Source organism: Lampetra planeri, chromosome 25, assembly GCF_965212315.1.
Source record: "Lampetra planeri chromosome 25, kcLamPlan1.2.h2, whole genome shotgun sequence".
NCBI classification, from domain to species: domain Eukaryota; kingdom Metazoa; phylum Chordata; class Hyperoartia; order Petromyzontiformes; family Petromyzontidae; genus Lampetra; species Lampetra planeri.
Genome location: NC_136131.1, coordinates 7138407 through 7165002, shown reverse-complemented (window position 1 = coordinate 7165002; position 26596 = coordinate 7138407). Strand labels below are relative to the sequence as shown.

At 51.2% G+C, this 26596-nt stretch overlaps 1 protein-coding gene across 6 annotated transcripts in view; it reads right to left on the bottom strand.

Moving 5' to 3' along the window:
- The window catches only part of LOC144727351 (alpha-actinin-2-like), a 47029-nt gene extending 24877 nt beyond the window's left edge, over positions 1–22152 (bottom strand). For all 6 annotated transcript variants that reach the window (XM_078606100.1, XM_078606099.1, XM_078606101.1 and 3 more), the window contains exon 1: positions 21726–22152. In XM_078606100.1, coding sequence (XP_078462226.1) covers positions 21726–21866 — 141 coding nt within the window. In that variant the 5' untranslated portion in view covers positions 21867–22152. The remainder of the gene's footprint in view (positions 1–21725) is intronic.
- Between the last annotated feature and the right edge of the window lie 4444 nt (positions 22153–26596).

Here is a 26596-nt window from a genome sequence, read left to right as displayed (position 1 = left end):
CAATGCTTCTCTTAGCCCGGAGCGACGTTTATTTGTTCGCGCTAAGAGAGGAACCTGCGACGCCGCCGTCGTTGTTGTTTCTCCGATTCTCGGTGGGGGGTTTTTTTTCTTCCAACATCGCCTTTCAACACAGCCCCCCCACCCCCCACCCCCTCACACGCCCGCGGCGCTCCTCAGGTGGCCACGTGCGCCTCATGTTTGATCGGGCGCAGCGCCGGGATGAGCGCAGCACGAGAGACGTGACCGTTTGGGGGACACGTTAAACCTCGTGCTGCTGCTGCTGCTGGTGGTGGTGGTGGTGCTGGTGGTGCTGGTGGTGATGGTGGTGATGGTGGTGGTGATGCGTTGGGGAGCGGTGGTGTAGCGGTTAGCGCGCTGCGCTATAAACCCGGCGACACGGGTTCGATTCCGGCTCACGGCCAACATCGGTGACGATTATCTGAACAGGTCCCGGGCCTCCCCTATGTCGACTCAGCCTTAAATGCGTACCTGGTGCGGTGTGTAAACATTGCCACTAGGGAGACAAAGGCGGTCGGGCGTGGTGCTGGCACCCACGCCCTCGTGTTACCGTTCCAGCCTTCATAGGTGCTCGCTAACAGCACTTGCCCCTACAGTCTGTTAAGGCTATATGGGGGATCTTTGTCTTTGATGCGTTGGCGGTGGTGCTCGAGCACAAACGACAACTCGCCCAGCAGACACGTCCGCGTGGACGTGTCTGCCGTCTTCATGAGCTATGCACTTTTACATTTAAATTGAAAACGTATTTCTTTAGAAATTATTTTCGTGTGTTCCTTCCCCCCGCACCTCCGATGAGCACGGTTGGCTACGTACGGTGCGTAAAAAGTTCAACATGCGTAAATATTAAAAAATTAAACAATATATAAGCGGCGACGTTTCGGGCAATGGCCCTTCTCCGTAGCACATGCAACAGATGGGACTGTGACGTGGCCCAGCGGTAGCGCGTTCGCCACTCGTTTCATAGATTCGTGGTTTCGATTCCGGAAGGCCGCCCTCGTTATTATTCCTACCGGTGTATTGGCCAATAAGGTCGACTGTAGACGTCATTTGAAACGAGTTAAATCGTTGTGTACCGGCGTCACGGTTCACATTCACCAGAGTCGTAGACTCCGGGGAGGGGAGCAGAGGTAAAGGTACAATGTGTGGTGAAAGAAAGCAATGGGAGAGGGAAGGGAGGGAGCGAAGCAAGTCCCCGAGACAGACACAAAGAAGAGCCCGGCTCAAGATGAGCAGCAGCAGCAGAAGAAAGGGAGGAGGAGCTCCAGTGCAGGAAGGGGAGCAAGCGGGAGAAGGAATGACCGGGCCGAGGTGTCGGGGAAGAGAGGGGAGGGAGGGAGGGAGGGAGGGGAGGGAGGGAGGGGAGGGGAGAGAGGGGAGGGGAGAGAGGGGAGGGGAGAGAGGGGAGGGGAGAGAGGGGAGGGGAGAGAGGGGAGGGGAGAGAGGGGAGGGGAGAGAGGGGAGGGGAGAGAGGGAAGGGGAGAGAGGGGAAGGGGAGAGAGGGAAGGGGAGAGAGGGAAGGGGAGAGAGGGGAGGGGAGAGAGGGGAAGGGGAGAGAGGGAAGGGGAGAGAGGGAAGGGGAGAGAGGGGAAGGGGAGAGAGGGGAGGGGAGAGAGGGGAGGGGAGAGAGGGGAGGGGAGAGAGGGAGAACAGAGCAGGAAGGAGCGATAAAAAGCGAGCTGCACGGAGCAGCGTCTGTTTTCACAGTGGGCGGGGAGAGGGAGGGTGGGAATCAGAATGGGCGTGCCCACGCACAAGGCACGTGAATCACGGGAGGCATGGAGATGATTGAGATTGGAGTATGCAATGTTCACACTTTAAAACAAAAACTTTCTTTCTTTTGTTAAAGAACACGTGAAGAGGAAGCGCCATGGGGTTACTACGCCTGAATAAAGCGGACTGGATTATGTTAAATAACCAACAAGGTTGGCATGTATTGCTTGGTGTTATGACCCATGCAGCGTGATGTTGTTTTTACTCATCTCTACCAGGTCTCCCGTTTAAAAATATACGCCTAGTGGAGGTGGCTCACGGATCAGAGCGCTAAGCCTGTCTAAAGAGGCTTTGGGGCGCCTTCAAACTTTGGTGGATTGGAATTTATATTTTGTAATGGCGGGTGGATTTGAATGGCTGTAATTGTATTCGTGTTGCGTAAAGCTAAAACGTTAAGACATCTAGCGGCATCATACTCGCCCAGTCCACCCCGCGACATCCACCTCGTCCGCTCCACCTACCCACCCACCCACCCAATCCAGTCCACCATACCCACATAGTCCACTCCGTAACGCCTATTCACCCAGCTCTCCGCATACTAATAATCTTCAGGGCTACATGACCTACCCACTGCACAACACCGAGCGATTCCGCAACATTTACCCACACAGTCAGTCCACCCCACAACATCTACCCAGTCCACTCCACAACACATACACAGACCACAGCGCATACCCAGGCGACAACACCTACCCACAACATTCCAGTGCACCATACCCACTACACTTTAACTACCCAATCCGATCAACAACACCTACCCACCCAGTTCCCTGCACAACACCCACATAGTCCACCCCCACAACAGCTACCAGTCCACTCCACAGCATAAATATCGTCCATAGCACCTACCCACCGAGGCCAGTGCAGTCACAATACCGACCCGGTTCGAGATACCTACCCAGTCCAGGATACCTACCCACTCCACGATCCCAACCCTTCATATCTACTCGACTCAGTCCCCAATACCACTCCAGTCTACCACTCAATACCCCCCCACCCCCCAAGTCCTTCCCCCACCCCGCCCCTCGTGAGCGTCACAGGGACACCATCGCTCACGGAGCCGTGGCCCCTTATTAAGCGCGACGCGCGGTGCCCCCCCCCCTAATCCGCACAGAAGAGCCCCCACCCCTCCCGACCGTGCGCTATTTTCAGTGTGAGAGATAGGGTGGCCAGGGGCACACAGCGTGGTGTGTGGGTGCGTGGGGGGGGGGGTGCGTGTGTCTGTGGGTGGGTGAATGAGTGGGTGGGTGCGTTAGTGGTCGAGTAAGTGGGTGAGTTAGTGAATGGTTGAGTCGGCGGGTGAGTGCGTGGGTGGATGAGTGGGTGATTAGGGGAGTGCGTGGGTGGGCGAGTGGATGGTTGGATGGGTGGATGGCTATGTGAGTGATACAGCGAGTGGTTTGGTGAGGGGGGGCATTTGTGAATGTGTGGGTCAGTGGGTGAATTGGCAAGTGTGCTGGTGGGATGATTTTGAATGTGTGGGTGGCTCGGTGGATGGTCACTAAGTAGATGAGTTAGTGGGTGGATGGACGAGTTAGTGGATGATTCGTTAGATGAGTGGTTGAGCGTGTAGATGTGTGAACGGATGGATTGGCGGACGAATGCGTCAGTGGATGATGGGTGGGTTCGGGTTAGTAGGTGCATGGATGGATGGACGGAACGGATGACTGGATGAGTTACACCACATCGCCACCCACCTGGCCCACGTCTCTCCACCCAGCTCACTCCGCCGCCCCCCGCACCACCACCCCCGCCCTCCACACGACCACGTTCGTTCCCCGCAATACTCGCTGCCCAAATTTAGCCATGCGCTGCGGCCGCGCGGGAAACCGCCTGCGCCGCGCTGCCAGCCTTAGCCGCGGGCTAAATCGGGAAGCGCTAGCGGCGCTGTAATTTAAAGCGCGCGCGCCGCGGTCCCCTCTGCACGAACTATTCACTGATGCGGCAAGATCGGCGATGGTGGCGTAGCGGTGGTGGTGGTGCCCTCCACGCACGCCCGCCCGCCCGCCCGCCCGCACTATGCACCAATTACGCACACAGCGGCGAGCTGCCCACACGCAATCTTCGTGCCACGAAGTCCCTCCATCATCATCGTCATCGTCAGCCGCACTCCCCTCCTTCGAGACATTCAATCAATAATTTAAACGACTCCCGCTATTAACGCCCCCCCCCCTTGACCCCCGCCATGCCCCCCTACCCTGCCCCATGCCCTACCCTGCTCTACCCTGCCCCATGCCCTACCCTGCCCCATGCCTTACCCTGCCCTTTGGCCCACTCTGTATGGACACGGCCGAGCAAGCACCTGTCCCGAGTCACCTGTCCCATGCAGCAAATATTCACGAGTGTTCTCCAGATTACAAGGCGTACCTTGTACCGCCCCTCTATATTTAAAGCAAGGTTTGGGGGTGCGCTTTAAAATAAATAAATACACCAGATACGTCTAGCTTTTATGACCCCGGGAACAAGCCTTGAGCGTCTCTTATTTTCCGGTAGCGTCTTATAATTCGGCGACTACGGTATGAGAAGTATCGTGTTTGTGTATGCCTCCAAGAAAGACTCACGGAGTCTCAAGACCATTTTGCAAGAGGATCCTGCTGGGCTTCTCAAACTCTGGATTCAACGCAAAAGATTCGGGTTTTCGTGTTCACACAATACGAGCCTCATTGAGTCTCCGGACTCTTGTTTGGGGACGTTCCTGCTACATGGGGATGTTTGGCCACGTATCTTGTTCGCCGGTTTTGGGCCTCCCCTAGGTCGACTCAGCCTCAACCAGAGGTGTGGACTCGAGTCATGTGACTTGGACTCGAGTCAGACTCGAGTCATGAATTTGATGACTTGCGACTCGACTTGGACTTGCATAACAATGACTTTGTCCCACCTATGAGATGTGGACTCGAGTCATGTGACTTGGACTCGAGTCAGACTCGAGTCATGAATTTGATGACTTGCGACTCGACTTGGACTTGCATAACAATGACTTTGTCCCACCTATGAGATGTGGACTCGAGTCATGTGACTTGGACTCGAGTCAGACTCGAGTCATGAATTTGATGACTTGCGACTCGACTTGGACTTGCATAACAATGACTTTGTCCCACCTCTGGCCTCAACTGAGTACCTGGTGCGGTGTGTAAGCATCGCTAATGGCGGTCAGGCGTGATGCTGGCCACCCACCCCCTCGTGTGCCTTGCCTGCTTTCATAGGTGCTCGCTGAAATCACTTGCCCCCGAACAGTCTGTTAATGGTAGAGGGGAGATGTTTGTATTTTCTTTGCCAGAGAGAGTTTGGGTTCATGCGGGAAGATCGCGGAATGGCCGGAGAAAGCCCACGCACGCGTTACGAGGGTGTGGCATGGAGACGAGTTGACCAACCCACTTGCTGTGCTGCTTGAGTCGGGCCATCTCGTATCACCAGGAAGTTTCACAGATCTCTCCGTGTTTCGTTCAAGAGCTGGGGCCGCACTCGTGTCCCGCTTACAGCCCTGGGCAAGTGGTGGAACTTGCACAGTCACGTGGTGGGGGAACGTTGTTATCCACAGACAACCACAAATGATTTCTCACAAAGTGGTGCTCATTTCTATCGACCTCGTAGGGATGATGGGTCGAGTCAACTCCTAAGAATTTAACCTTAATTGACAATCCATCTCTTGCCTGCTGTAGGCACGGTCGTCGGTGGGCATTTTCTTTTTATAAACCAGCTTCTCCCGTGACAGAATGTCTTTCCATCGCCACTCACAGTCATTCATTTTTTTGGGATCATCAGCCCTCCCGAGAGGGAGACCTGACCTCAGCCAGGGACTACACACACCAACGCATCAGTGTCTCTATTCGTCACGTGCGTCAGTTCCTCAAGAAGCTCCCGGCACGTGGTGCGAAACGCCGGACACCGTACCGAACAACACGTGGCGGCACGGACCCTGAGCGGGAAGCCCTTTGAGATTGGGTTCTCGTGTTTGCAATGAACAAAAGTCGTCTGTACTGAATGGTAATTAATGATGTGGTGGTGATGCTGCTGCTACTGCTGCGTTGGCAGTAGTGCACAAACCCAACCAACAACAACAACTCAACACGTTCCCTGTCGACAACAACACCGGGTTTGTGTGTGGCCTTCAAATTATCAAATATATATCAGGCAAAGTTTTAGGCATGGTCCTTCATCATGGTGAACCATGGAGGAGGGCCATTGCCCAAAACGTTGTGCATGGTAGATCAGATCAGTAGTGCTGGGGCCCGATTTGCCAAATTGCACGGTCAAATATGAATATCCTCTCCAAACGTCCACCTCTTTCGCACCAGCTGCACATCATCTGCTGTCAAATGACTTTGCGTCAACTGAAGCAGGTTGACATGTCCTTGGGAGCGTGTTATAGGAACAAGCAACGCGCATACACTCGCTCTGGGGCCGCAGGCATGGCCTTTTGCTGTCGCGCGTTCGGCGGCTGGTTGCAGAGCATTCACGGTTCGAACCCCTGGCCCCGGTTAACATTGCGAACGCATTCACCGTAAAGTGCGCGCCGCGTGCTTCTTCGCAGGATCACGTGACGACAGTCGCAAGAGTAGTAGGCCATTGCGTGGCGGGGTCACGGTCGCAATTTTTTCCAAATATTTCGAAAAATTACACCGCCTATTTTAATCAATTGGGATTATACATAACATAGCGATGAACGCCCCCCCCGCCCCCTACTGCATACGCTTGGCAGGAATCTCCTGCAAAAGAGTGACACGACTCTGTGAGGCTTTTCCTGGGTGAACAAGCGGAACAACAACACGACTACATAGAAACGTACACACAGACAGATCGGCCTCTGGCAATGCCGATCTGTCACGAGGATCATCCCCGGGTAGGACCCCGACACCGATCGACTCGGCGCAGCGGGGGAAGGAAACGGGAGCAATGGAGGAGGAGTGGGGAAACACGGCGATAGGAGCAGGGTTAGCGGATCTACAAGAGGAGCAATGGGGGTTGATCGAAGCAGGAGTACTGGCTCAAGTAACAGAGCGTCTCATAGAGCTTTACACGCGGTAAGTGGCGACTTACATCACATCTCATTCGAGGGGCACCCCCAGTGGCAGCTGTCCATGTGCGGAATAAGTTGACTTGGCACCTGGCCCTGCAATCGGGCATCAGTCTACAAGTAGGGCGCGATTATTCCCTTGTGTTTTAGCTTAGGGCACCCCCAGTGGCAGCCACCTGGCCTGCAAGCGGGCATTCATTTGCCAGTAGGGGGCCAACGATTGCCGCTACACGTCATCCCAACCAGATGCAGCGACAAAGGATCTGGAAGAGCTGACACTGGCCAAAGAACGCAAACCACGGCGGACAATCGTTGGACCGCCATCACCGCGAACGAGTTGACAGAAGCGACAGGTGGGAAGACGTGGTCTCATACCCATGCTCTGCCCCACCGATTGAAACCCTGCGTCAGCCACTCTTGGAAGGCGATCTTAATTTTTGCAAGGAGGGCTCAGCGAGGGAAAACAATGGCCCTTGCAAAGGGCGAGCTGGAGTTGACATTGGGATGATAAATCCGGACGGCGGTTAGAATGGCGCTAACAACGCGCTTCGGATTATTGGTTCCATTACTCGCCTCAGGAGGTGGACAGGCGAGGTTTTTCGTGATGTGACCGGCATCATCAGCCGCGTCATGCTGGGCGAGGCTTGAAAGGGGTTTTCCACATTTCAGGAGGCGCGGTGTTTTGGTTGCTTTAGTTTGGTCAACAGCGGTGTCGCATTTCATGCAAATTGCGGATCTCACGATCGCTGACGAACCACAGACGAGGAGCGGGAAGGCAGCAGCCACTCAGTGAGGAGTCGGCGTGCTACCATCAATTGTCCAAGTTTTGCGGTCCTCCATACATAAAAATGTTTTAAGCCAATTACGAAGGGTAATTGGCTCAAAACCCCGAGCAGTTGATCGATTACAATTAGTGATCGTTTCAGCTCTGTTCGGGGTAACGAGGCATTGAACAAAACAATCGATGGTTTATATTGGTTATCTAACTTTGCGTGCAGTAAGAATCGATTATCTTTAAATTACATTTGTTGTATGTAATATGTTCACGTGACCACTGTAGCCGCTAGAGGGCGCTACATTCACCACAAAAAAAGTTATTTAAAATATCGATTGTTTAATCGAATCGTGAACATCGGGGCTGTGGTGAGAGGTGGGTGGGGTTGTATTTTTGTACAAATTTAGAAAGAAGTGGCCAAGAGATGGAAGTGTATTATTAAATCTATCTGTGCGGAGTTTTGCTGCAAGTTTTTTAGTTTCCTCCCACATGAAGCCAACAGCCTATTGAATTGGAATCGGCCAACCATTCAAGTGTAGCAGGATCCTCCTGGGTAGCGAGTCTTGAGACTCAGTGAGACCTTCCTGGGTAGATGGGGAACGTTATCACTGTTATCAAAATAACGCTTGGCTAGCAAGTCACAGAGGAGTCACCGCGACTAAACGACCTATTTGGGTGTCCATGAGCCGGAGGTGGTAATTCCACATTATTGTGGCAAGCGCCAGTCTATCTGTAGACTTCCCAAACGCTGCTGTCAACTTTCCAAAAAAACACGTGGTCCTCACTTTATCTCTCCCAGAGGAGACTGGAAAGTACTGTATGTAAATGGGCTTGGTACGACGGCCCGTATGGGGTCAGATCTAAATTGAGCAGATGAATGTTGGGGTGGTGGTGGGGGGGCGAGTTTGGGGGGAAGGGGAGGGGGAAGTGACACGACCTCCATGTACTGCAGTAAATGCCCGTGTGCTCCACGCGTTACGACTTAATCGACATCCATTCACTCTCACAGAGATATCTTAGCAAAAGCGACCTCCATTCGCTTTCATAGAGATATCTCAGCTAAAGCGGCATCCGGTAATTCTCATAGAGATATCTCAGCTTAAGCGATCTCCATTCACTCTCATAGAGATATTTAACGAAAGCGACCTCCATTCACTCTCCTAGAGATATCTTAACTAAAGGAACCTCTATCCACTATCATAGAGATATATCAGCTAAAGCGAATTCCATTCACTCTCAGGGATATCTGAGAAGGAGGGTGCTGCTCCAACCCGCTTGCTGTACTGCCTACACGTGGGGGGGGGGGGGGCATTTCGTATGCCCAGTGTAGTTTGGGGGTTTCACGGATTAGCTCTGGGGTTCCACCAGGCGGGGGGGGGGGGTGTTTATTTGCATTGTGACTGTGTCGAGCTCTCGTTGTCGAAGGAAGCCGGAGATCGCGGAGTGAGCCCACCCCGAGGAACAATCCACTGCTGGATGAGCGAGGAACTCTCACGGACCCGGACTGCAGATTGGGCAGGAGGACGACGACCTGCTGTGCAATAGTACCTTGAGCTCCACAGAGAGCTCCCGACTGGAGCCTTAACGTCTTTGCCTTGCACTAACAAAGCTTATACTAGTTGTGCTAATAGCACCAGGTGTGTCTAAAATGCAGGTGTATTGTGTGTTTTGCAGCAGAGGTGGTGTGTCTGTATCGCAGGCGTGTCTGTATCCCAGGTGTGTCTGTATCACAGGTGTGTCTGTATCACAGGCGTGTCTGTATCCCAGGTGTGTCTGTATCACAGGCGTGTCTGTATCCCAGGTGTGTCTGTATCACAGTTGTGTTTGTACCCCAGGTACGCCTGTAGGGAGTTGCCCATAACTCACCTTCCGTGGGATACCCCCTCCCCCCACCTCTACCCCCCCCCCCTCATGTGCGGGTTCACAGCCCAGACAACTCAGAGACCTTCGCCTCTTGATCCCGTTAGAGCCGATAACGACCCCCCTCCCTCCCCCAGGAACACGCGTCACAGCCCATGAGCTCAGACTCACGGTGGAGTGGTCACGGGTCACGTTCCAGAGTCACGAATTATGGGCACATTGGCGAGTCTCGTGGTTGTATAGACACGTGATCTGGAGGTGCTGCTGCGTTGGCAGTGGTGCACAAGCACAGCCAAAAACAACAACTCATTTCGTGTTAATAATAATAACAGTGTATATTTCGATTTAAAGCTTTCGTGACTGCAGGAATTCATCTTCTTGGTTCTTTCGGTAAAGTCACGTAGAAGGGAAATAATAAAATAATAAAAATAAAACAATACAATAATTCTCACGACGTTTCGGCCACAACGCAAGCAGCCGTCCTCAGGTGAAGAACATGTTTGTCGGAAAGACAGCGTCATTTAGACGCTGTCTTTCCGACAGACCTACTATAGTAGGCGACGTTTCGGGAAATGGGCATTGTTTACATTTCATCGAAAGGCGAAAGAGACAGGCTTCTGCATAGAGGTAGAATCTGTCTCGTCTACCAACGGAACTGGCTACCCGAGTTCGATTCCCGCTAACGACCAAGAGCAGTGGACAATATTTGAACCTGTCTTAGGCCTCCCCTAGGTCTACTCAGCATTAAAACCACTACCTAGTGCGGTGTATAAATATCAACAAGAGCTTCACAAGTTTTACACGCGGTACAATTATTTTGATGTAAATTATAATTATATTTTGGAAGAGCCATAAAAGTTGAGATTTGGCACAAATATAGTCGAGTCTACGCTTAAGCAAGAATGATCCGCATGATTAAAGAGATTGAATGTGGGCGCATTGCATGTAGCTGTGCATAGACACTGTTAAAATAAAAGTGTGCAAAAGAGCGCGGAGAGGGTTCATGCTGGTAATTCCATTGAGAGGGAGATACAGAGAGAGCCACATGGGTCAGAGAAGAGACGTAAATCCGAGACATCCGAATAACTTTTAAGGAAAGTGAGCTGAGGTGGGACACATTGAGAGAATGTGCGCTGGCCGATGGTCAAGGCCGTTGACAAAACGGCAGTCAAAGGATGGAACACGCCTGGGAGGCTCACCACCGAAACCACCACGGGCTATGAGATCAGCTGATGTGCAGGAGCGAAGTCGATCGTGGCACTGCAGGGCCACGTGGAGCGGCGACAACTTGGGGGAAGCATTTCATCCAGCAGTGGAGTGATCGTGGCTGATGACGATGATGGTCACCATCATTATCATGACTGTGTTGGCAATAAGATCACAGACTAGACCGACATCACTCAACATTCACAACTAGACACCTGCCAGCTGCTTAGGGGCCGCCCATAAATGACGTCACGCGATTTTTGACGATTTTTTACCCCCCCCCCCCTCGTCACACGGCGTCACGAAAAGTCAGACCCCCCCCTCGAATATGACATCACAAAGCTCTGCCCCCCCCCCCCAAATAAAACATGCTTCAAATCGCTTTAAACTATTGTTATTGTAGTGCGTATTTAATGTGCCGCTGCACTATGATGTTGTAGGAGAAAACATTGATCAAAAAGTCTATTTAATTAAGTAGAACGTGTTGTCTATATTTATTTAAAGTTGCGCATTTTGATGTGACGTCACATTTCTCAACCCCCCCCCCCCCTCGTCACACATCGTCACAAATGTCTGACACCCCCCCCCCCCCCCCCAGAAGCGTAATGTAATTTATGGACGGCCCCTTAATTAAGGTCCAACACGAATCGTATGCACATCATTGAGATTATCCTCACACTCTGGCTTCAGATGAAGCCCAAGGCCGTGGGTCTTGACCTCTCAATGCAGCCACATTTACAGACTCATTGCAGGTCCAGCCGGAAAAGTTAAACGGGAGAGATTTACGTTTAATTACAACTGTAGGCATCTACCAAATCACTCCTAATTCACCCGATCTGGTCAGATGTCGAAAGCTAAGCAGGATTGGGAATGTAAATAGTCCTTGCATGAGCGACCACTATGCCTAACAGGTGTTATAGGCTGCTGTGGGGGTACGTGTGGGGCAGTGCAGCAAAATCGATTGTTACACTGTACTCTCTATGTCCCTGCCTCCCCCAATCTACACTGCCAGCGAGCAGCACGGTCACATAACCCCACGACACACGCAAGAGTCCCTCATCCAGTCGTGGATTGACAATAGGCCTGTGCCTTATTGATGATGATCATCACCACAGTGATTATTAACATATTGATGATGGTAGTGTAATGCTACTGCATCTACTACTGATGATGTTGCTTCTGCAGCAGCACCTGGTGTTAATATTCGTGCTGCTCATGATGATGATGATATTAATATTAATGGTGATAACGTTGCTGCTACCCATGTTTATGATGTTGATGATTATGATGATGCTGTTCCTACTGCAGGGGTTCGATGTTTGCTACTGCTGCGTATGATGACGATGATGACAATGATGATGTTTCGACAACTGCTCGTGATGATGATGATGTAGCTCTGTAACCTCGTGGTACCACAAATTATTAAAATGTCAATCTGAAGGTCGTGGCTTTGATCCTAAACGTAATTTCTGCTCTAAAGTTCGTGACATCAACGTTGGCCACTGGCAGCAGATGTGGTGGAAAACTCTGAGTGTGAGACTTGGGTGTCACCTGTGACCCGGACTCAGCTATGCGACCACCCCTTCGTGTCACCCGGACATCGCCAAAACGAATCCACAAATCATTGGCAGATCTAAATAATGTTTATCGTGCTGCGGCAGGTGTGGCACGACGCTCGGTGGGATGACCTTTATTTAACCACGTGCGGGCAGACAAACAGGTGTTCAGAAAGCAAGTGACATTTTGGTCTCAATCGAGGATGTTATTCGGCGTGTTCGATTGGCGAATCATTTCGGAACTCTCGCAGTGAGCGGATCATCGATCCCCCGCGGAAGGAGGTATTACAGAGCCGCTTCCGAGATCATTTCAAGTGACCTCTTATCTATACACGAGGGAACGGTGCACTAGTCCAGCTGCAGAGATGCTCATCGCATTGACAGTCAACCTGGAATTGTTTTATAAAACGGTCAGAGCTGGACCTTCTCCAATTGAAGTAAAAAAACACGTTCTCGCAAGCGTCCACCGCCAAGCATTTCAAGCCATTTATAATTAACGCGTATTTTCATTATTATATTACACTTGGTTATCCAGCAAAGCCTGACTGAATCTCAAGACCATTTTTCAGGAGGGTCCTGCCAAGTATTCACAGCAAGAGGGGGCGATGTTGCTGCTGTGTGTGATCCCAATTGAGTAATTTGCAGGAAATGTTTTCAGCTTTAGGGATGTTTTCGCCAATACCCGTTACATTGCAAGTTTTTTTTTTAGCTAAGGGAGGAAACCGGAGAACCCGGAGGAAACCCACGCAGGGTAAGGGGAGAACACACAAAATAAATGCAGGCACCCAAGTCAGGTTTCGAACCCAGGGCCTTCTAACTGCGAGGCACGTGTGTTACCTACCACCGCGCCAAGCTACAGGTGGTGAACAGCGTGAAAAAGGAAGGTAATTCATCGTTTGCGGAGGTGACGCGCGTCTGTGATGCAGCACGTTGGGTCACAGGGATGCACCACTCTCCACTGCGTTGGTGGGGGGGTTTCTCTGGGGTCTCCGTTCTCCTCCCACACGAAGTGAAACTCTAATGAATGCGACTGGCACAACAGCCCCAGTGTATCACCTGCTGCATGTCACAGCAGATAATCCAGAGTACACTGAGTATGAACAATCTCTTTGAGGCACATTGGCAATGTACGTAAAAAAAACCTCAACTCTTTTATAATTTCAATCTTTATTTGAAGCTTTTGTGACTGCAGGAATTCATACTCGTGTGTTGCGCCCGAAACGTCGTGATTTATTTTATATTATACCTACGTGACTTTACCGAAAGAACCAAAGAGTATTTTTAATTTACCAGGTAAGGCCCACCCAGCTATAGAGTTATTTAAAAGGAACGACCTGGCCACAAATGATAGCTAAACAAAGTTGCTTAACATATGGAAATGTATCTCAGCCAAATACTCTAAACGCACGTTGATTCTAAATGTGGAGGGAAAATCCGGAGAACTCGGAGAAAACCGCACGCGACCACGGGGAGAGAGACACGCAAACTCCAAAAATAGAGGCGTCAGGGTCGGAATCGAGCCCACGACCTCCTGCATGCCAGGGGAGGCAGTTAACATCTCGCCACAATGGAATCGCACTGAAGACAGAGAGAGAGAGAGAGGAGCACGTGGATTAAAGAGCACACACGCACAGGTTGGGCAGGACACGCAACGGTCGGTGGTGGAGACTCACAACGGAGTGAACACACCCAGGGGGCGAGATGGCCACCGCAGAGAGACGGAGCGACGAAATCGGGCTCGTTAGCGGGCGGCTACATCGATCGCTAAACCACGAGATGGAGAGGGTTAAATTTCGATTTAAAGCTTTCGTGACTGCAGGGATTCATCTTCTTGGTTCTTTCGGTAAAGTCACGTAGAATGGAAATAATAAAATAATAAAAAAGAGTCTCCTCGACAAACCTGTTCTCCACCTGAGGACGGCTGCTTGCGTTGTGGCCGAAACGTCGTGAGAATTATTTTATGATCTTTTATTTTTATTATTTTATTATTTCCATTCTACGTGACTTTACCGAAAGAACCAAGAAGATGGAGAGGGTTGCCAACGACTTGGGGAGACCTTCACCCAGCGGTGGATAGATCATGGTTGGCTGCCACTAGTGCTGCTGCTGGTGATGATGAACGTCCTTGTATTAGTTTTCTATTCACGCGCTCACGCACTCCACTTAGGAGCCATCCATTTAGTACGTACGCAAGGAGGAGGGAGGAAGGGGGGTAACCCAAATACGTACGCTTGCGTATGAGGGGTCTACTGACAATGTTCATACGCATAGGAAACGGGGGGGGGGGGGTGGTGAAGCCTCGATAATAATTTGTCTACATTGGCCTTCAAATGCGTTAGATAGTCCGGCGGTGGACTATCTGTTTGCTTTAACGCGTGAACATGCTTAATCCTTGATCGTTTCTGCGTGGATTAAATATCGGCCGTTTGATAGGATTCAAGTGAAGTTTTGACAGATTTTTGCGTACCTACTAAATGGATGTCCCCTTACCCCTGATTGAGAGCATCAGGTGCCCTCACCAACACCGCCACCCCCCCCGGCCCCACCCCCTGCGACCCGGAGCCTCACCCCGACTCACCGGATTTAGCTGCAGTGATTCACAGCGACTCAGGGGGGAGGCGGGGGGGGGAGATCTTTTACCCAAGACAGCCATAATGGTAATAATACATTACATCGGCGTACTGTTATAAATAAATAGCCAGGATTTGCAAAACGTGTTCCCGCATATTGCACGCGTCGCCGCTTATTATATTTAAATAAAGCGTACTTAACGCTCTTCGTTATACAGATTGTGTTCCGCTTGCGCTGTTAGTGCCGTGGTATTTAGCCCAAGTGCCCGCTGGGAAATATTACAGCAAGCAAGGCCATGCAAGAGAGAGAAAGACCCCGTGTTGGAGAACGGCCCGTGGAGTGGGATATCACAGAACTGCTGCTGAGACCCCCTCCAAGTGACGTGTTTATCCACGAAAAAAACTCACAACGTTCGTCAATAACACTGTGTGTGGTCTTAAAATTAAAAATATATAAAAGGCGACGTTTCGGGCAATGGCCCTTCTTGTGCTATACGATGGGACGCGCTATGAAGAAGGGCCATTGCTTAAAATGTCGCCTGTTTTATATATATCTGTTATGTTTTTAAAACCACAGTGTTATTCACACGGAACGTATTGAGTTTTGCTTTTTTGTCAACTGTGCCTGTGCACCACTGCCAAAGCAGCAGCAGCAGCATCGCCACCAACATAATTTGCTTAACACGCTACGATGTCACAGAGTCTGGGAGCCAGCACCTCAGTTGTATCCATGTATGTGCGTGGCTAAACAGGAGCGAGTTACGCGATAAGCCCACCCGTTTCATTGTCCACATCGAGAACTGGAACCGCTTAAAGTGATGCCACCTCTGAAGGAGCGACACCAGCACTGACAGCAGAACTGGGGGAGAGGTAATCGACGGAATGAGATAATTATATTGACAATAATTCACTCTCCTTTGTCAAGCCACTACTGGATGAAGGCCTGGCCACGCCGTGTCGGTTATGGGGCTTGTTTAACCACTCTTCACCACGCTGGTAAGTGCGAGTTGGTGAAGTTGGGGGGTGGGTCTGGCTCAGATATCGCTCGCGCCTGATGTGAGCCGTGGCCGGGAATGAAACTCAGGTCGCGGCGTTCAACGCAAAGTACGTGTTGAGCCAGGACAGCATCGCTGAGTCTCAATATTCCTTTTTCAGGAGGGCCCTGCCGAGCGTTTCACAGTCGGTGGGCAATGTTGCGGTTCTGTGTAATCCCAATTGGAGTCGTTTGCAGGAATTCTTATTTACTTTGGGATGTTTTGGACAATAGAAGTAACATTGTAGACGCATTTTTGGCTATTGGGAGGAAATTAGACAACCTCACGCAGAACAGGAGGAGAACATACAAACAACTACCATCCAGGAGGGTTCCCGAATCGGGAACCGAACCCAGGTGGTTCTTGCTACGAGTCACGAGCGTTATCGCTGTGCCACCATCCCGACCGCCACTGCCGCGGCCAATGCCGTGATCCATATTTGTCTTTGGGTCAGGCCACGTGGTAGTCCTTCAAGCCAAAATAGAATACGCGTTGAACGCTTCGCATAAGTCTGACTCTGCTGATGAGTTCCAAGAAGTTTAAACCCTTCGAGGGTTTTGTTTGCCAGTGCAAGCGTTGCTTGATAACGTTTTAACCGCATTATTGTCCTTCTTGGTTCTTTCGGCAAAGTCACGTAGAAGGGAAATAATAAAATAATAAAAATAAAACATAATAAAAGAATTCTCTTTCAGTAAAGTCACGTAGAAGGAAAATAATAAAAGAATTAAAATAAAACATAATAAGAGAATTCTCACGAAGAATTTTTTATTTTTAAATTTCACTAAGAATGATTTTATTATGTTTAATTTTTATTATTTTATTATTTCCCTTCTACGTGACTTTACCGAAAGAACCAAGAAGATGAATCCCTGCAGTCACGAAAGCTTTAAAAAGGGGAACTACTGTATAATTTCCTGTATTTTAAAATCGAAATTTGGGGGTGGGGGTGTGCGTCTTATAATCCGGTATGTGTGTGTGTGTGAGACCAGATAGCTTTAAGACACCAGGCACAACGTTGGGGTCCGTCCCATGCCCCTGAGAATACGGTATGTTTCAGCGCTAAGCGTTTAAACGCCGACAAGCCTTATAGGATACGTTGTAACCCGAGGAACGGAGTCCAACTCATCTTTGGCCACTGCGGGTGACGCCTCGCCCCCTCGCCCCCCACGGCACCCGGGATGATTGAAGGTGGAGGGGCGGGGGGTGGAAGGGCGGGTGGAGGGGGGGGTAAAGCGGGGAGGGGGGATTTAGGAGTGGACTGTTGGTGGCGAGAGGGGAGACTCGAGATAGAGGGGTGGGCGAGGGGAGGGGGGGATGAAGGGGCGGGGGTGGATTAGAGTGGGGCCTCTGGGGGGGGGGGGTTGTAACCAAAGTGGGGGCTCATGGTGAAGGGGGTGGAGTTGTGAGTAGAGAGGGCAGGGGAGGCTGAGTTATTCCAAGCAGGAATGTCGAGTGGAGGGGGGGGGCGGTGGTGGGGGGGGGGGGCGACCTCCCTGCTGCCCAAGGACTCAGCCGGGGGAGGGGGTGCTGGGGGAAAGGGCACCAAGGGTGGGGTGGGGGGCAGTGGTGGGCACGAGTGGAGATTAGCACCCACGACCTTTATATCAAACCCAGAAGGGCCAAATGACAACGATATCAACAATCACAACCATGGTGGTTGGTGTTGGTGGTGATGTTGTGAGGTCACTGCAACAGCTGATGCGGCCTCTTCGCTGACGATTCATTAAACAGAATCGCGTGTTCGCGGAGAGCCATGCGTTTCTTATAATATAGCCGACAGGATGCAATTGTTTAAATACCGCTTTGCTTTCGCCCAGAAAAGCCTCACTCTGCCTCGTGACTCTTTTGCGGCATGGTCCTGACTCGTTGCTTCACGATTAACATCAATATGAAGTACAACCGACTACAATAATCGTATCATAATCGTCATCAGCCATGCTCTATCCATTGCTGGACGAACGCCTCTCCAAGCCGCTGCCATCGCTGTAGTCTACACATGGTGAAACTATACATTCTAGATAGAGTCGGAACACCGAGTTGAATAGATGCCATAGATCCGTACCCCCTGTAGATTTCTTAACATAAAATACTCCAGCCTCTATAGATTCTCGCAACTGTAGATGCTACACGCACCGCCAATGTCACTTGAGATCTCCGAATCAAATCGTGACCCCGGATCGTGATAATAATGATTGATGGAAGCGTGCGGTGTTGAATCGTTTCGCCGCCGACGACTGATTATGCCAGTCTGGGTGACAGGATTTGGACGGGGAGTTGGGTGGGGGCACGGGGGAATTTCTCGGTTGATTATTTTTCTCTCCGCCTGATGAAGACCGTTTATTTTGCGATCGAAACGTCGTGGGTTTTTTGCTTTTATTATTTTCTATTTATTATTTTTAATTGTAAATTAATTTTATTATTTTAATTTATATTTTATTTTCTATCTTCCTGACTTTACCGAAAGAACCAAGAATGTTTTTTTTTCTGTTGATTTATCTTTCCCCTCCCCTGCATCCCCCACTTTCCCCCCCACCCCTACCCCGATCAGCCACGTGATCGATTTCCCCGCCCATAATTAATCAACGCCCCACCCCCAAAGTAGTTCACACTTGCAAAACCCGGAGTGGAGGCGCAAATTGGTAAATTGTGCTTCCTACTCCCCAATGTTCCACTCTGCCTCTCTGTCTGTCGCAGAATACCCGTCTCAATTCATCTCGTTCGTCCGCCTCTCTAACTGCTGTCTAAACCACTTACAGCAGCACCGCAATCTGGGCATAATTTCTCACCAAATGTATATATTTTTTTACAGGTGGCTGTTAGATTGGAAGAGGTAGCACGTGCCTCGTAATAGCCACGGCGAGATGTACACTCTGATGTGGCGTACCGGGTGCGGTGATATTTTACTGGGTCGTTGACCCGTCGGGTATTTATCCCTGACGGCAAGAGTGTCACACTCGCCGTGTCAATCATGTTGCCCGCGTCACGATCAGGGCTCTTTATTTCAGCCGGGTCTGTCCCAACATTTTTTTCCCCGCACCCGGCACACCACGTTGAGAATACCTCTCGCTAGCCACCTACCCACTCCAGTCTACCAGCGAGCCGGAAAATATCCAGCGAAAAATTAATCTCTGGACATAGAGGCCCATAGAGAACCATAGATTTACAGAGACTCATAGACTTGCATAGGTAAAGGTGCAGCCCTGCAAATGCTTGCTCACACCGCTGCTGGCGGAAGGGGGCCTCCTCCACTCGAGGGAATTTTAGAAGGCCCCCCTAGAGTCGTATTCCACGGGGAAATATTTTCGGCACTCGGCACACCACGTTCAGTATATCTCTCGTTATGGGCACCAGATGTGACAACTACGAGCCAGCATGTTCCACCTCCCCCACTCTTACAAAGCGAACCCGGGGTTGACAAATTGAGACCTGGTCGCGATGATTGATGCGCCGTGACTAGAGCTGTCCGTATGTGGTGGGGGGGGGGTGCTTGGGTGTCCAGCAGAGCACAAAACAGAGAGCATCGTGTCCCTAACCAGCGCGGGTCTCGCTTTCCGCTTGAGAGCGACCTCTGAGATTATTTTAGGCCGAGAGGAAAAGCGCGCTATGCAGCGGGTCGCGCCGTGACGGTAGCGCCATGGATAAAGGGTGGAGGGGGGTCTGGGGGGTGGATGGGGGGGCTGTAAATGTGTGGGTGGGGGGGTGTTTGAACGAGGACTCAAGGGGTGCGTTTGAGTTGCTTGAATATTAATCGATTACATTTTGTTCGATTCGTTATGTTTTGAGTAATGGAGTTGACGTGATACCCGCAGCCGCTAGTGGCCGCTACATTTACCACTTTAAAATAAGCAGTCGATTGTTCTAATAAAAGAGTGAAATTAATCGCAACGGCCATTCGAAAGGGCGGAGAGCTGTGTTTAATACATGCGGTTAGGAGGACGTGAATGAGAATAATTAGAAACGATATTACATTAAAAAATGTGGAATCATTTCTCAAACTGTGAACTGAGAGTGGTGATACATGGCCAAGTATCGAACCAACGATTAATCGAAACGACTCAACACATCCCTCAATAACACTGTGGCCTTAACATTTTAACATAGAGAAGAGACAACGTTTCGGGCAATGGCCCTTCTTCACTACACACATAGGCCAGAGAGGGACAGTGGAGACGAATTGGAGAGAGCACTTTATATACCAAAGGGGCCTGATCAGAATTCAATTATACAAATGATTCCCGATTAACATTCTTTTTCCCTTCACATTATCCAAGTTGTGATGCAAACGATGAATGGGTTCATAGTTTGAGAGCGATTACCACGCTCGCGTTCCGTGGGACGCGCGGCGCCTTTGAGGCACCAATTGATAATTTATCATTAGAGCCAAAATGTATCTGCAAGTTAGATTACTGACAAATACAAACCACGCGGCAGCAAACGAGGCAGACGACATAAATGCCACCACTGAAACGGCACCGACGCCGAAACAAGCCGAGCGAGACAGCCCCCACTGAGAGGAACAAAGCAGACCGACACGAACAGCAGGTACCGGCACACGCGGACCGAGACACTGAAAGCCATACAATTACGACATCAAATTCATTTGTGATGATGATGATGCTGCTGCTGCTGGCAGTGGTGCACAAGAAGAATGAACAAAAACTCAAAACATTCGTCAATTATAACACTGTGGATACCACTGTGTGTGGCCTTAAATAGAGATATGTGCTATGACGTGAAGAAGAGCCATTGCCCGAAACGTCGTCTAAAGTATAATTTGTTTTATTTTAAGGCCACTAAAAATTGGTATTTCCGAATGTGTTTAGTTTTATTTGTTCAATAATTAATCGAACCGTGACGCCCTAATCGTAACTATTAACCGCATGGCGGGAGGGGTTGGTGGTGAGTCTGCACATGGCTGGCATGAACACGTGCTGGGTTAAAAGTGCTCAGCAGCATCAGGTTTTATTTTTAGAGGATGCTTGAGCCGCGGAGAGGAGTCGGGGGTGGTGGATGAGGGATGGGGGCGGCGGGGGGGGGTGACAAGGGGGGTGGGGGGATCAGGAAGCCAGTTGAGGGGGGAGGCGATTCATAATCCGGCGACTTGGAGTAGCCGACTCACAATAGCAAGGAGGTAACGAATGGAGGGTCAAAGGCGCATCAGTCGATCACTAAAACCAACTCCGAGATTCTCACACGGTGGGGTGAGAGACCACGGCCTGCGGACGGATGCACTTAGGTGTGCGGAGATATACAGGTGTGTGCGAGTGGAACACTGGCGTCCAGATAGACGTATGTGTTCACATACAGGTGTGTTGAGATACATGGGTGCATGTGTCCGGCGTAAAGACAATGGTCCCTCGTGTTGTTTGCGAGCACCTATTAAGGCCGCACGATGTTACGGGGAGGTGTGGCCAGTACAGCACACACAACAGCCGTAATTCGCCACTAAGTGACGTCTCCACGGCCCTGTGCCAGGCTAGGTGCACCTCGAGGCTCTTCACGTGGCTTCAAAACTACTAACACAAAGACACACATATGCAAAGACCCCCGTGTGAAGGCCGGCACGGCACACGAGGGGGGGGGGTGATCATCATCACGCTTGGCCGCCTTTGTCTCCTCAGTGCCGATGTTTACACACCGCACCAGGTACTCATCTGAGGTTCAGTCGACTTCGGGGAGGCCCAGGATCGGTTCAGATAATCATCACTGGCGTTGGCCGTGAGCGGGAATCGAACTCATGTCGCCCGATTCGTAGCGCTGCGTGCTAACCACTACACTACCGCTCACCACTACAAAGACAAAAGTTCACAGTATAGCCTTAACAGACTGTCGGAGCAAGTGCTGTTAGCGAGCACCACTACACACACACATACTCACGCACGAAGACAACGCGGACACACACAGACACACACACACACGGACCTTGCGCTGCTGCTTCTCCCAGGCGGGGTCAAGGAGGAGGTCACGGTCCCAGTCATCCTCCTGCCCCATGTAGCTTTGCTCGCCGCCGTACTCGTGCTGGATGTACTGGTACTGCACGCTGTTCTGCTCTAGCGTCTCCATCGTGCTGACGAGTCTAGTTGCTGGCGATGACCTCCTTGAGTTTTTAGCTGTTGTTGCAAAATTTCACTTTTTTTTTTTACAATAATTTCTCTCACCTCGGGACTTCCTCTCGGTGAGAGTGTGTGTGTGTGTCTCTGCGTGTGTGCGTATATAACCCCTGTGCCTATAGATATCTCCCTCTCTTTCTAAATGTATTGATCTTTCTATCCCGATATCTCTGAAGTCCTACGCAGAAGACACGGACGGGATGGTCTCGTGCGCCGCAGTCGCCCCCGACTGAAGCAAAGACGCCTCAGTTCCAAGCCTCATAGAGTCAAGGGGGTGCGAGCTGGGGTAGGAGGGGTGGTGATGGGGGCGGTGATGGGGGTGTTGGAGGATGGCGGTGGGGGGGGTGCTGATAGGGATGAGGGAGAGATAGAGAGGGGGTCGTGGTTCGGTAGAGGGACAGTTTGGGGGGGGGGTGGGGGGAGGAGCAAGGGTCCAGGATGTTCCGATTGGTTCCCCCGTGGTGGAGCAGATAATTAAGCTGATGCCTCCCGTCTGACATCAGCGCCTCCACACGGCAATATCATCAACATCACCACCACCACCTTAATTACTGTTGCTCTGTTCAACAGATGTGTGTCTGTCTGCCGTTATTCTGCTCATTATTGAGAGCGGTACGATGATGAGTAACGCACCGCGAATCAGAAAAAAACTGTAATCATCATAATTCCCAAGTGCTTTACGCAAGTTGTTACTTCGCTGCTGACGAGAGAGACATCGTGACCTGAGCTGGAGAGCTGCCTCGACCACGTTTAGTGGAGAGAGCGAGCCAACAGTTCGGCCACGACCCCCATCGTTCACCGCCATCTGCGACTCACAAAGCAAGACGCGTCGGCGGACGAATGCCATGGAGAGCACGCGACAGTGCGCGCATGGACAGACAAGGCGAAGATCGAGAGAGTGGAGATCGCACGCCATATACTTCAGCGCCACCCATTGCGGCCAATGTGCATGCGACAGCTGCTCGGAGCACGGCCAGCGGTACACAATGTATAAATAAATGAGCGAAATCCTTAATGGGGGTGGGGTGACGTAATGGGGTGCTCCTTCTTGGGGCCGCCAGGAGCCCCCCGTGGGCGCGGGATGGGGGCGAAGGTGGACGAGGGGGAGTGGGGGGGTGTTGGATCCAGAGGAACCAAGTCAAACATAGAGGAGACAACACTCTGTGTGCGTCTCTCTCTTTTTTTTTTCAGTGGAAACAAGAAGATGCTCGGTGTATTCGGCACTTTTCTTCGTTCATCATTTCGTAATTTTTTTTTAATTATTTTTTTTCATTCATTTTTTTTAAAACTTGGCTTTATGTAAACCCCCCCCCCCTCTAGCTCACTCTCTCGCTCACTCTCTCGCTCTCTCTCTCGCTCGCTCGCTCTCTCTCTCGCTCATTCTCTCTCTCTGTGTGCCCACAAAACCCGAAGCTAACAATCGCTTGGGGATTTGACGGACGCGTGGCAGCGATGTTGAAGTTGGGCGGGGGTCATATGCCACCGATGGATGTCCGACTGTACAACCCTATTGCCGATCCACTGCTGGATGAGGACTTCCCAGAAGAAGAGAGGTGACGGGGGGTGGGGCAGAGAGAGAGAGAGAGAGTGTGGGAGGGTGAGGCTGCAAAGGGGCAGGGGTGGCGGGGGGGATGGTGGTGGGGGGGGGGCGAGAGAAGGGAGGAGGATGGCGGGGGGGCTGTCGAAGCGGGTATCGCGATGTACCCGTTCGGTCGCACGGCCCCCCACGCAACAGCTGAGCGCGATAAATAGTGACTGACGCGATCCCCTCTGCCCACCCCTCCACCCCACCCACCCACCCACCCTCGCCTGCCTCCCCTTTCGACTTCTCGCCCCCCGCGATGGTATGGAACTCCCGACACGTGGACTGCGGAACGCGCACGCACGCACACGGCCGGGCTTCGGACTCAAACCAAAACCACGCCGGGTTTGGGTGGTTGGGGGGGTGGTGTTCTGCCATTGTTCAGGGTTAGTGGATCGGGCGAAAGATCATCCGTTTGTTGTTCACCTAAAACGTCGGGTTTTGCTCGCCAATGTCATGTGGCCTGAGCCCAAAACAAATAAGGATTATCGCCATCATCAAATGTGTGTTCTCACAACGCGTGGAGTATCCTCCTGCCAGTAAAAGACAGTACAGCAAGTGGGTTCGCGGAACTCCTCTGCATCAGTGGAGTTTTGAGTCTTCTCTAACGCGTGTTCGGGTTGTTCCGCTCGGAACGATGCCCGACGTTCCCAGACAGGACCCTCCTGAAAAGGAGTCTTGAAACTCAGCGAAGTCATCCTGGGTGAATCAAAGATGATCGTAATTATATAACCGCGCCCTGGCATTCATCGTCATGATCAGCCACGATCCATCCACTGCTGGATGAAGACCTCCCAAAGCCTCCAGTCCACCCAGCCCCTGCACGCGAGCTGGTCGGCCCTGGCGTTCACAGCGAGGAGAGTTGAGGAAGGTGCACAAGGTCCTCTTGGTGATGCGGCACCGAGTGCGTCGCAGAAGCAACACCAAAGAGGGTGGGGGGCGAGTGAGTGATTGTGGTACGACCTCAGCCCCCCACTCCTTCAATGCCCACACCTTGCATCAGCCGCTCGCCCCACACACAAAGCCCCCCCCCCCACTTCTGTCCTGTGCTGCATGTGCTGTGATACGTCCACTGTATGAGCAAACATGTGAAGTCACGATTTTTTTTGTGTGCAGGGTGCTTACGTTGTTGAGGAGTTGGTAAAAGTAGGACACGATGTGGTGGTGTCCGAGTGATTATGTTTGGCTTGGTCAGCAGCTGCCTTACCAATATCAAGTGACCGCCCTTGCGTGCTAACGCAGAGAAGAGTTTGTGTTAGTGGAAGGTGACCTCTGGTAATCACGTCTCATCCTGTCTCGTTCTATTCCATCTTATCTCATATCCTTCAATCTCATACGAGCTCATCTCACCTCATCTTATATACTCCTCAGTGTTATCCCATCGCACCCCCTTCCATCTTCTTCATTTCCACCTCATCCCATCTCCTCTATATCCATCTCACATTCCATCTCATCTACTCCCGCTCCGTCCCATCGCACCTCCTTTCATCTCATCCCTTTCCATCTCACAAATCTCACATTCCATCTCATCTCCTCCCTTTCCATCCCATCGCACCCCCTTTCATCTCATCCCTTTCCATCTCACAAATCTCACATTCCATCTCATCTCCCCCCTCTCCATCCCATCCCTTGCTATCTGCTCCCTCTCCATCTCATCAAATCTCCCTCTCAATCCCACCCCCTGCTATCTCCTCCCTCTCCATCCCATCCCCTTCCATCTGCTCCTTCCCAATCCCATCCAATCTCCTCCCACTCCATCCCACCCCCTGCTATCTCCTCCCTCTCCATCCCATCCTTTTCCATCTGCTCCTTCCCAATCCCATCCAATCTCCTCCCACTCCATCCCACCCCCTGCTATCTCCTCCCTCTCAATCCCATCCCATTCCATCTCCCTCTCCATCCCATCCGATCCCCTTCTATCTGCTCTCTCTCCCCATCTCATCCCATGTCCTTTCATCCCACCCCCTTCTATCTCCTCCCTCTCGATCCCATCCCCGTCTAACTGCTCCCATGCCGTCAGGCGAGGACCTCTGTATTGGTACCGCTCCCCATGTCTCGGCTGCCCCCCCCCCCACTGCTCCTGCTCTGGTTTCCGCGCCCCCTCCCGCTGCTCGAGGTATAAATAACCGAGCCACGCCGCCTCGACTCACGCAGAGTATTCATAGCCACGGGGCGCTGCCTCGAGTCAAAAAAAAATACTGACGAGGTCGAAAAATCCACTAGTACGGGGTTTATACTCTTACGTATGGGTACGGGTTGGGTTATTGTTAGGGCTCGGGTTAAGGTTAGGGTTAAGGGTAAGAACAGCGCCGAAGTTAAAATGTTGAGGTAGTTTTTGTTTATTAATAAGGTTATGTGTATCGGGTTAGTGCTTGGGAAGAGATGAGGTTATGTGTGTGGATATGATAGTGGGTTCGAGCGAGTTTTTGCGGTCGGGTTAGAGATAGGCATATGGTAAAGGGTAGAGTTAGTAGTAGAGGTCGGCTGAAAGTTGTGCTCGAGTGTGAACGGGGTTAGGGTAGGCAGTATGTATAGGCAGCGATGTTGTTAGGGAAAGTATGGGATTGGTGTAGATCAGTGTCAGGATAGAGTTCAGTGTAGGGATAGGTTTCAGGTAGGAATAGTGATAGGTTAGGTTTATGGTTATGGAATAAACTTTTCGGGTAGGGGCAAGGTAGGGATAGGGTCAGTGTAGAGATAGGATCTAGGTAGGGATAGAGTTATGTTAGTGATAGGATTGAAAACTAGAGGCGGTGTTCAGTCTGGCGTAGCGATCGTCGATAGCTATGCTCAATGCAATATCCCCCACAATACTCTCTGGTTCTTTCAGCAAAGTCACGTTGGTATAAAATACAATATACAAATATTTTCTACCCACGTGACTTTACCGAAAGAACCAAAGAGTATGGATTCCTGCAGTCACGAAAGCTTCAAATCACCCTCCACAATGTTCAACATGCCGTTAACGCGCACAGCCCACTCGACAATCCACTGCTGGATGAGATCCTTCTCACGCCTGTTGCTAATCGCGGGGGTCATTTGACCATACTTCACCACGACGTCAAGGCGTGGTACACACGGTGAAGGCGGTGGGAGGGCAT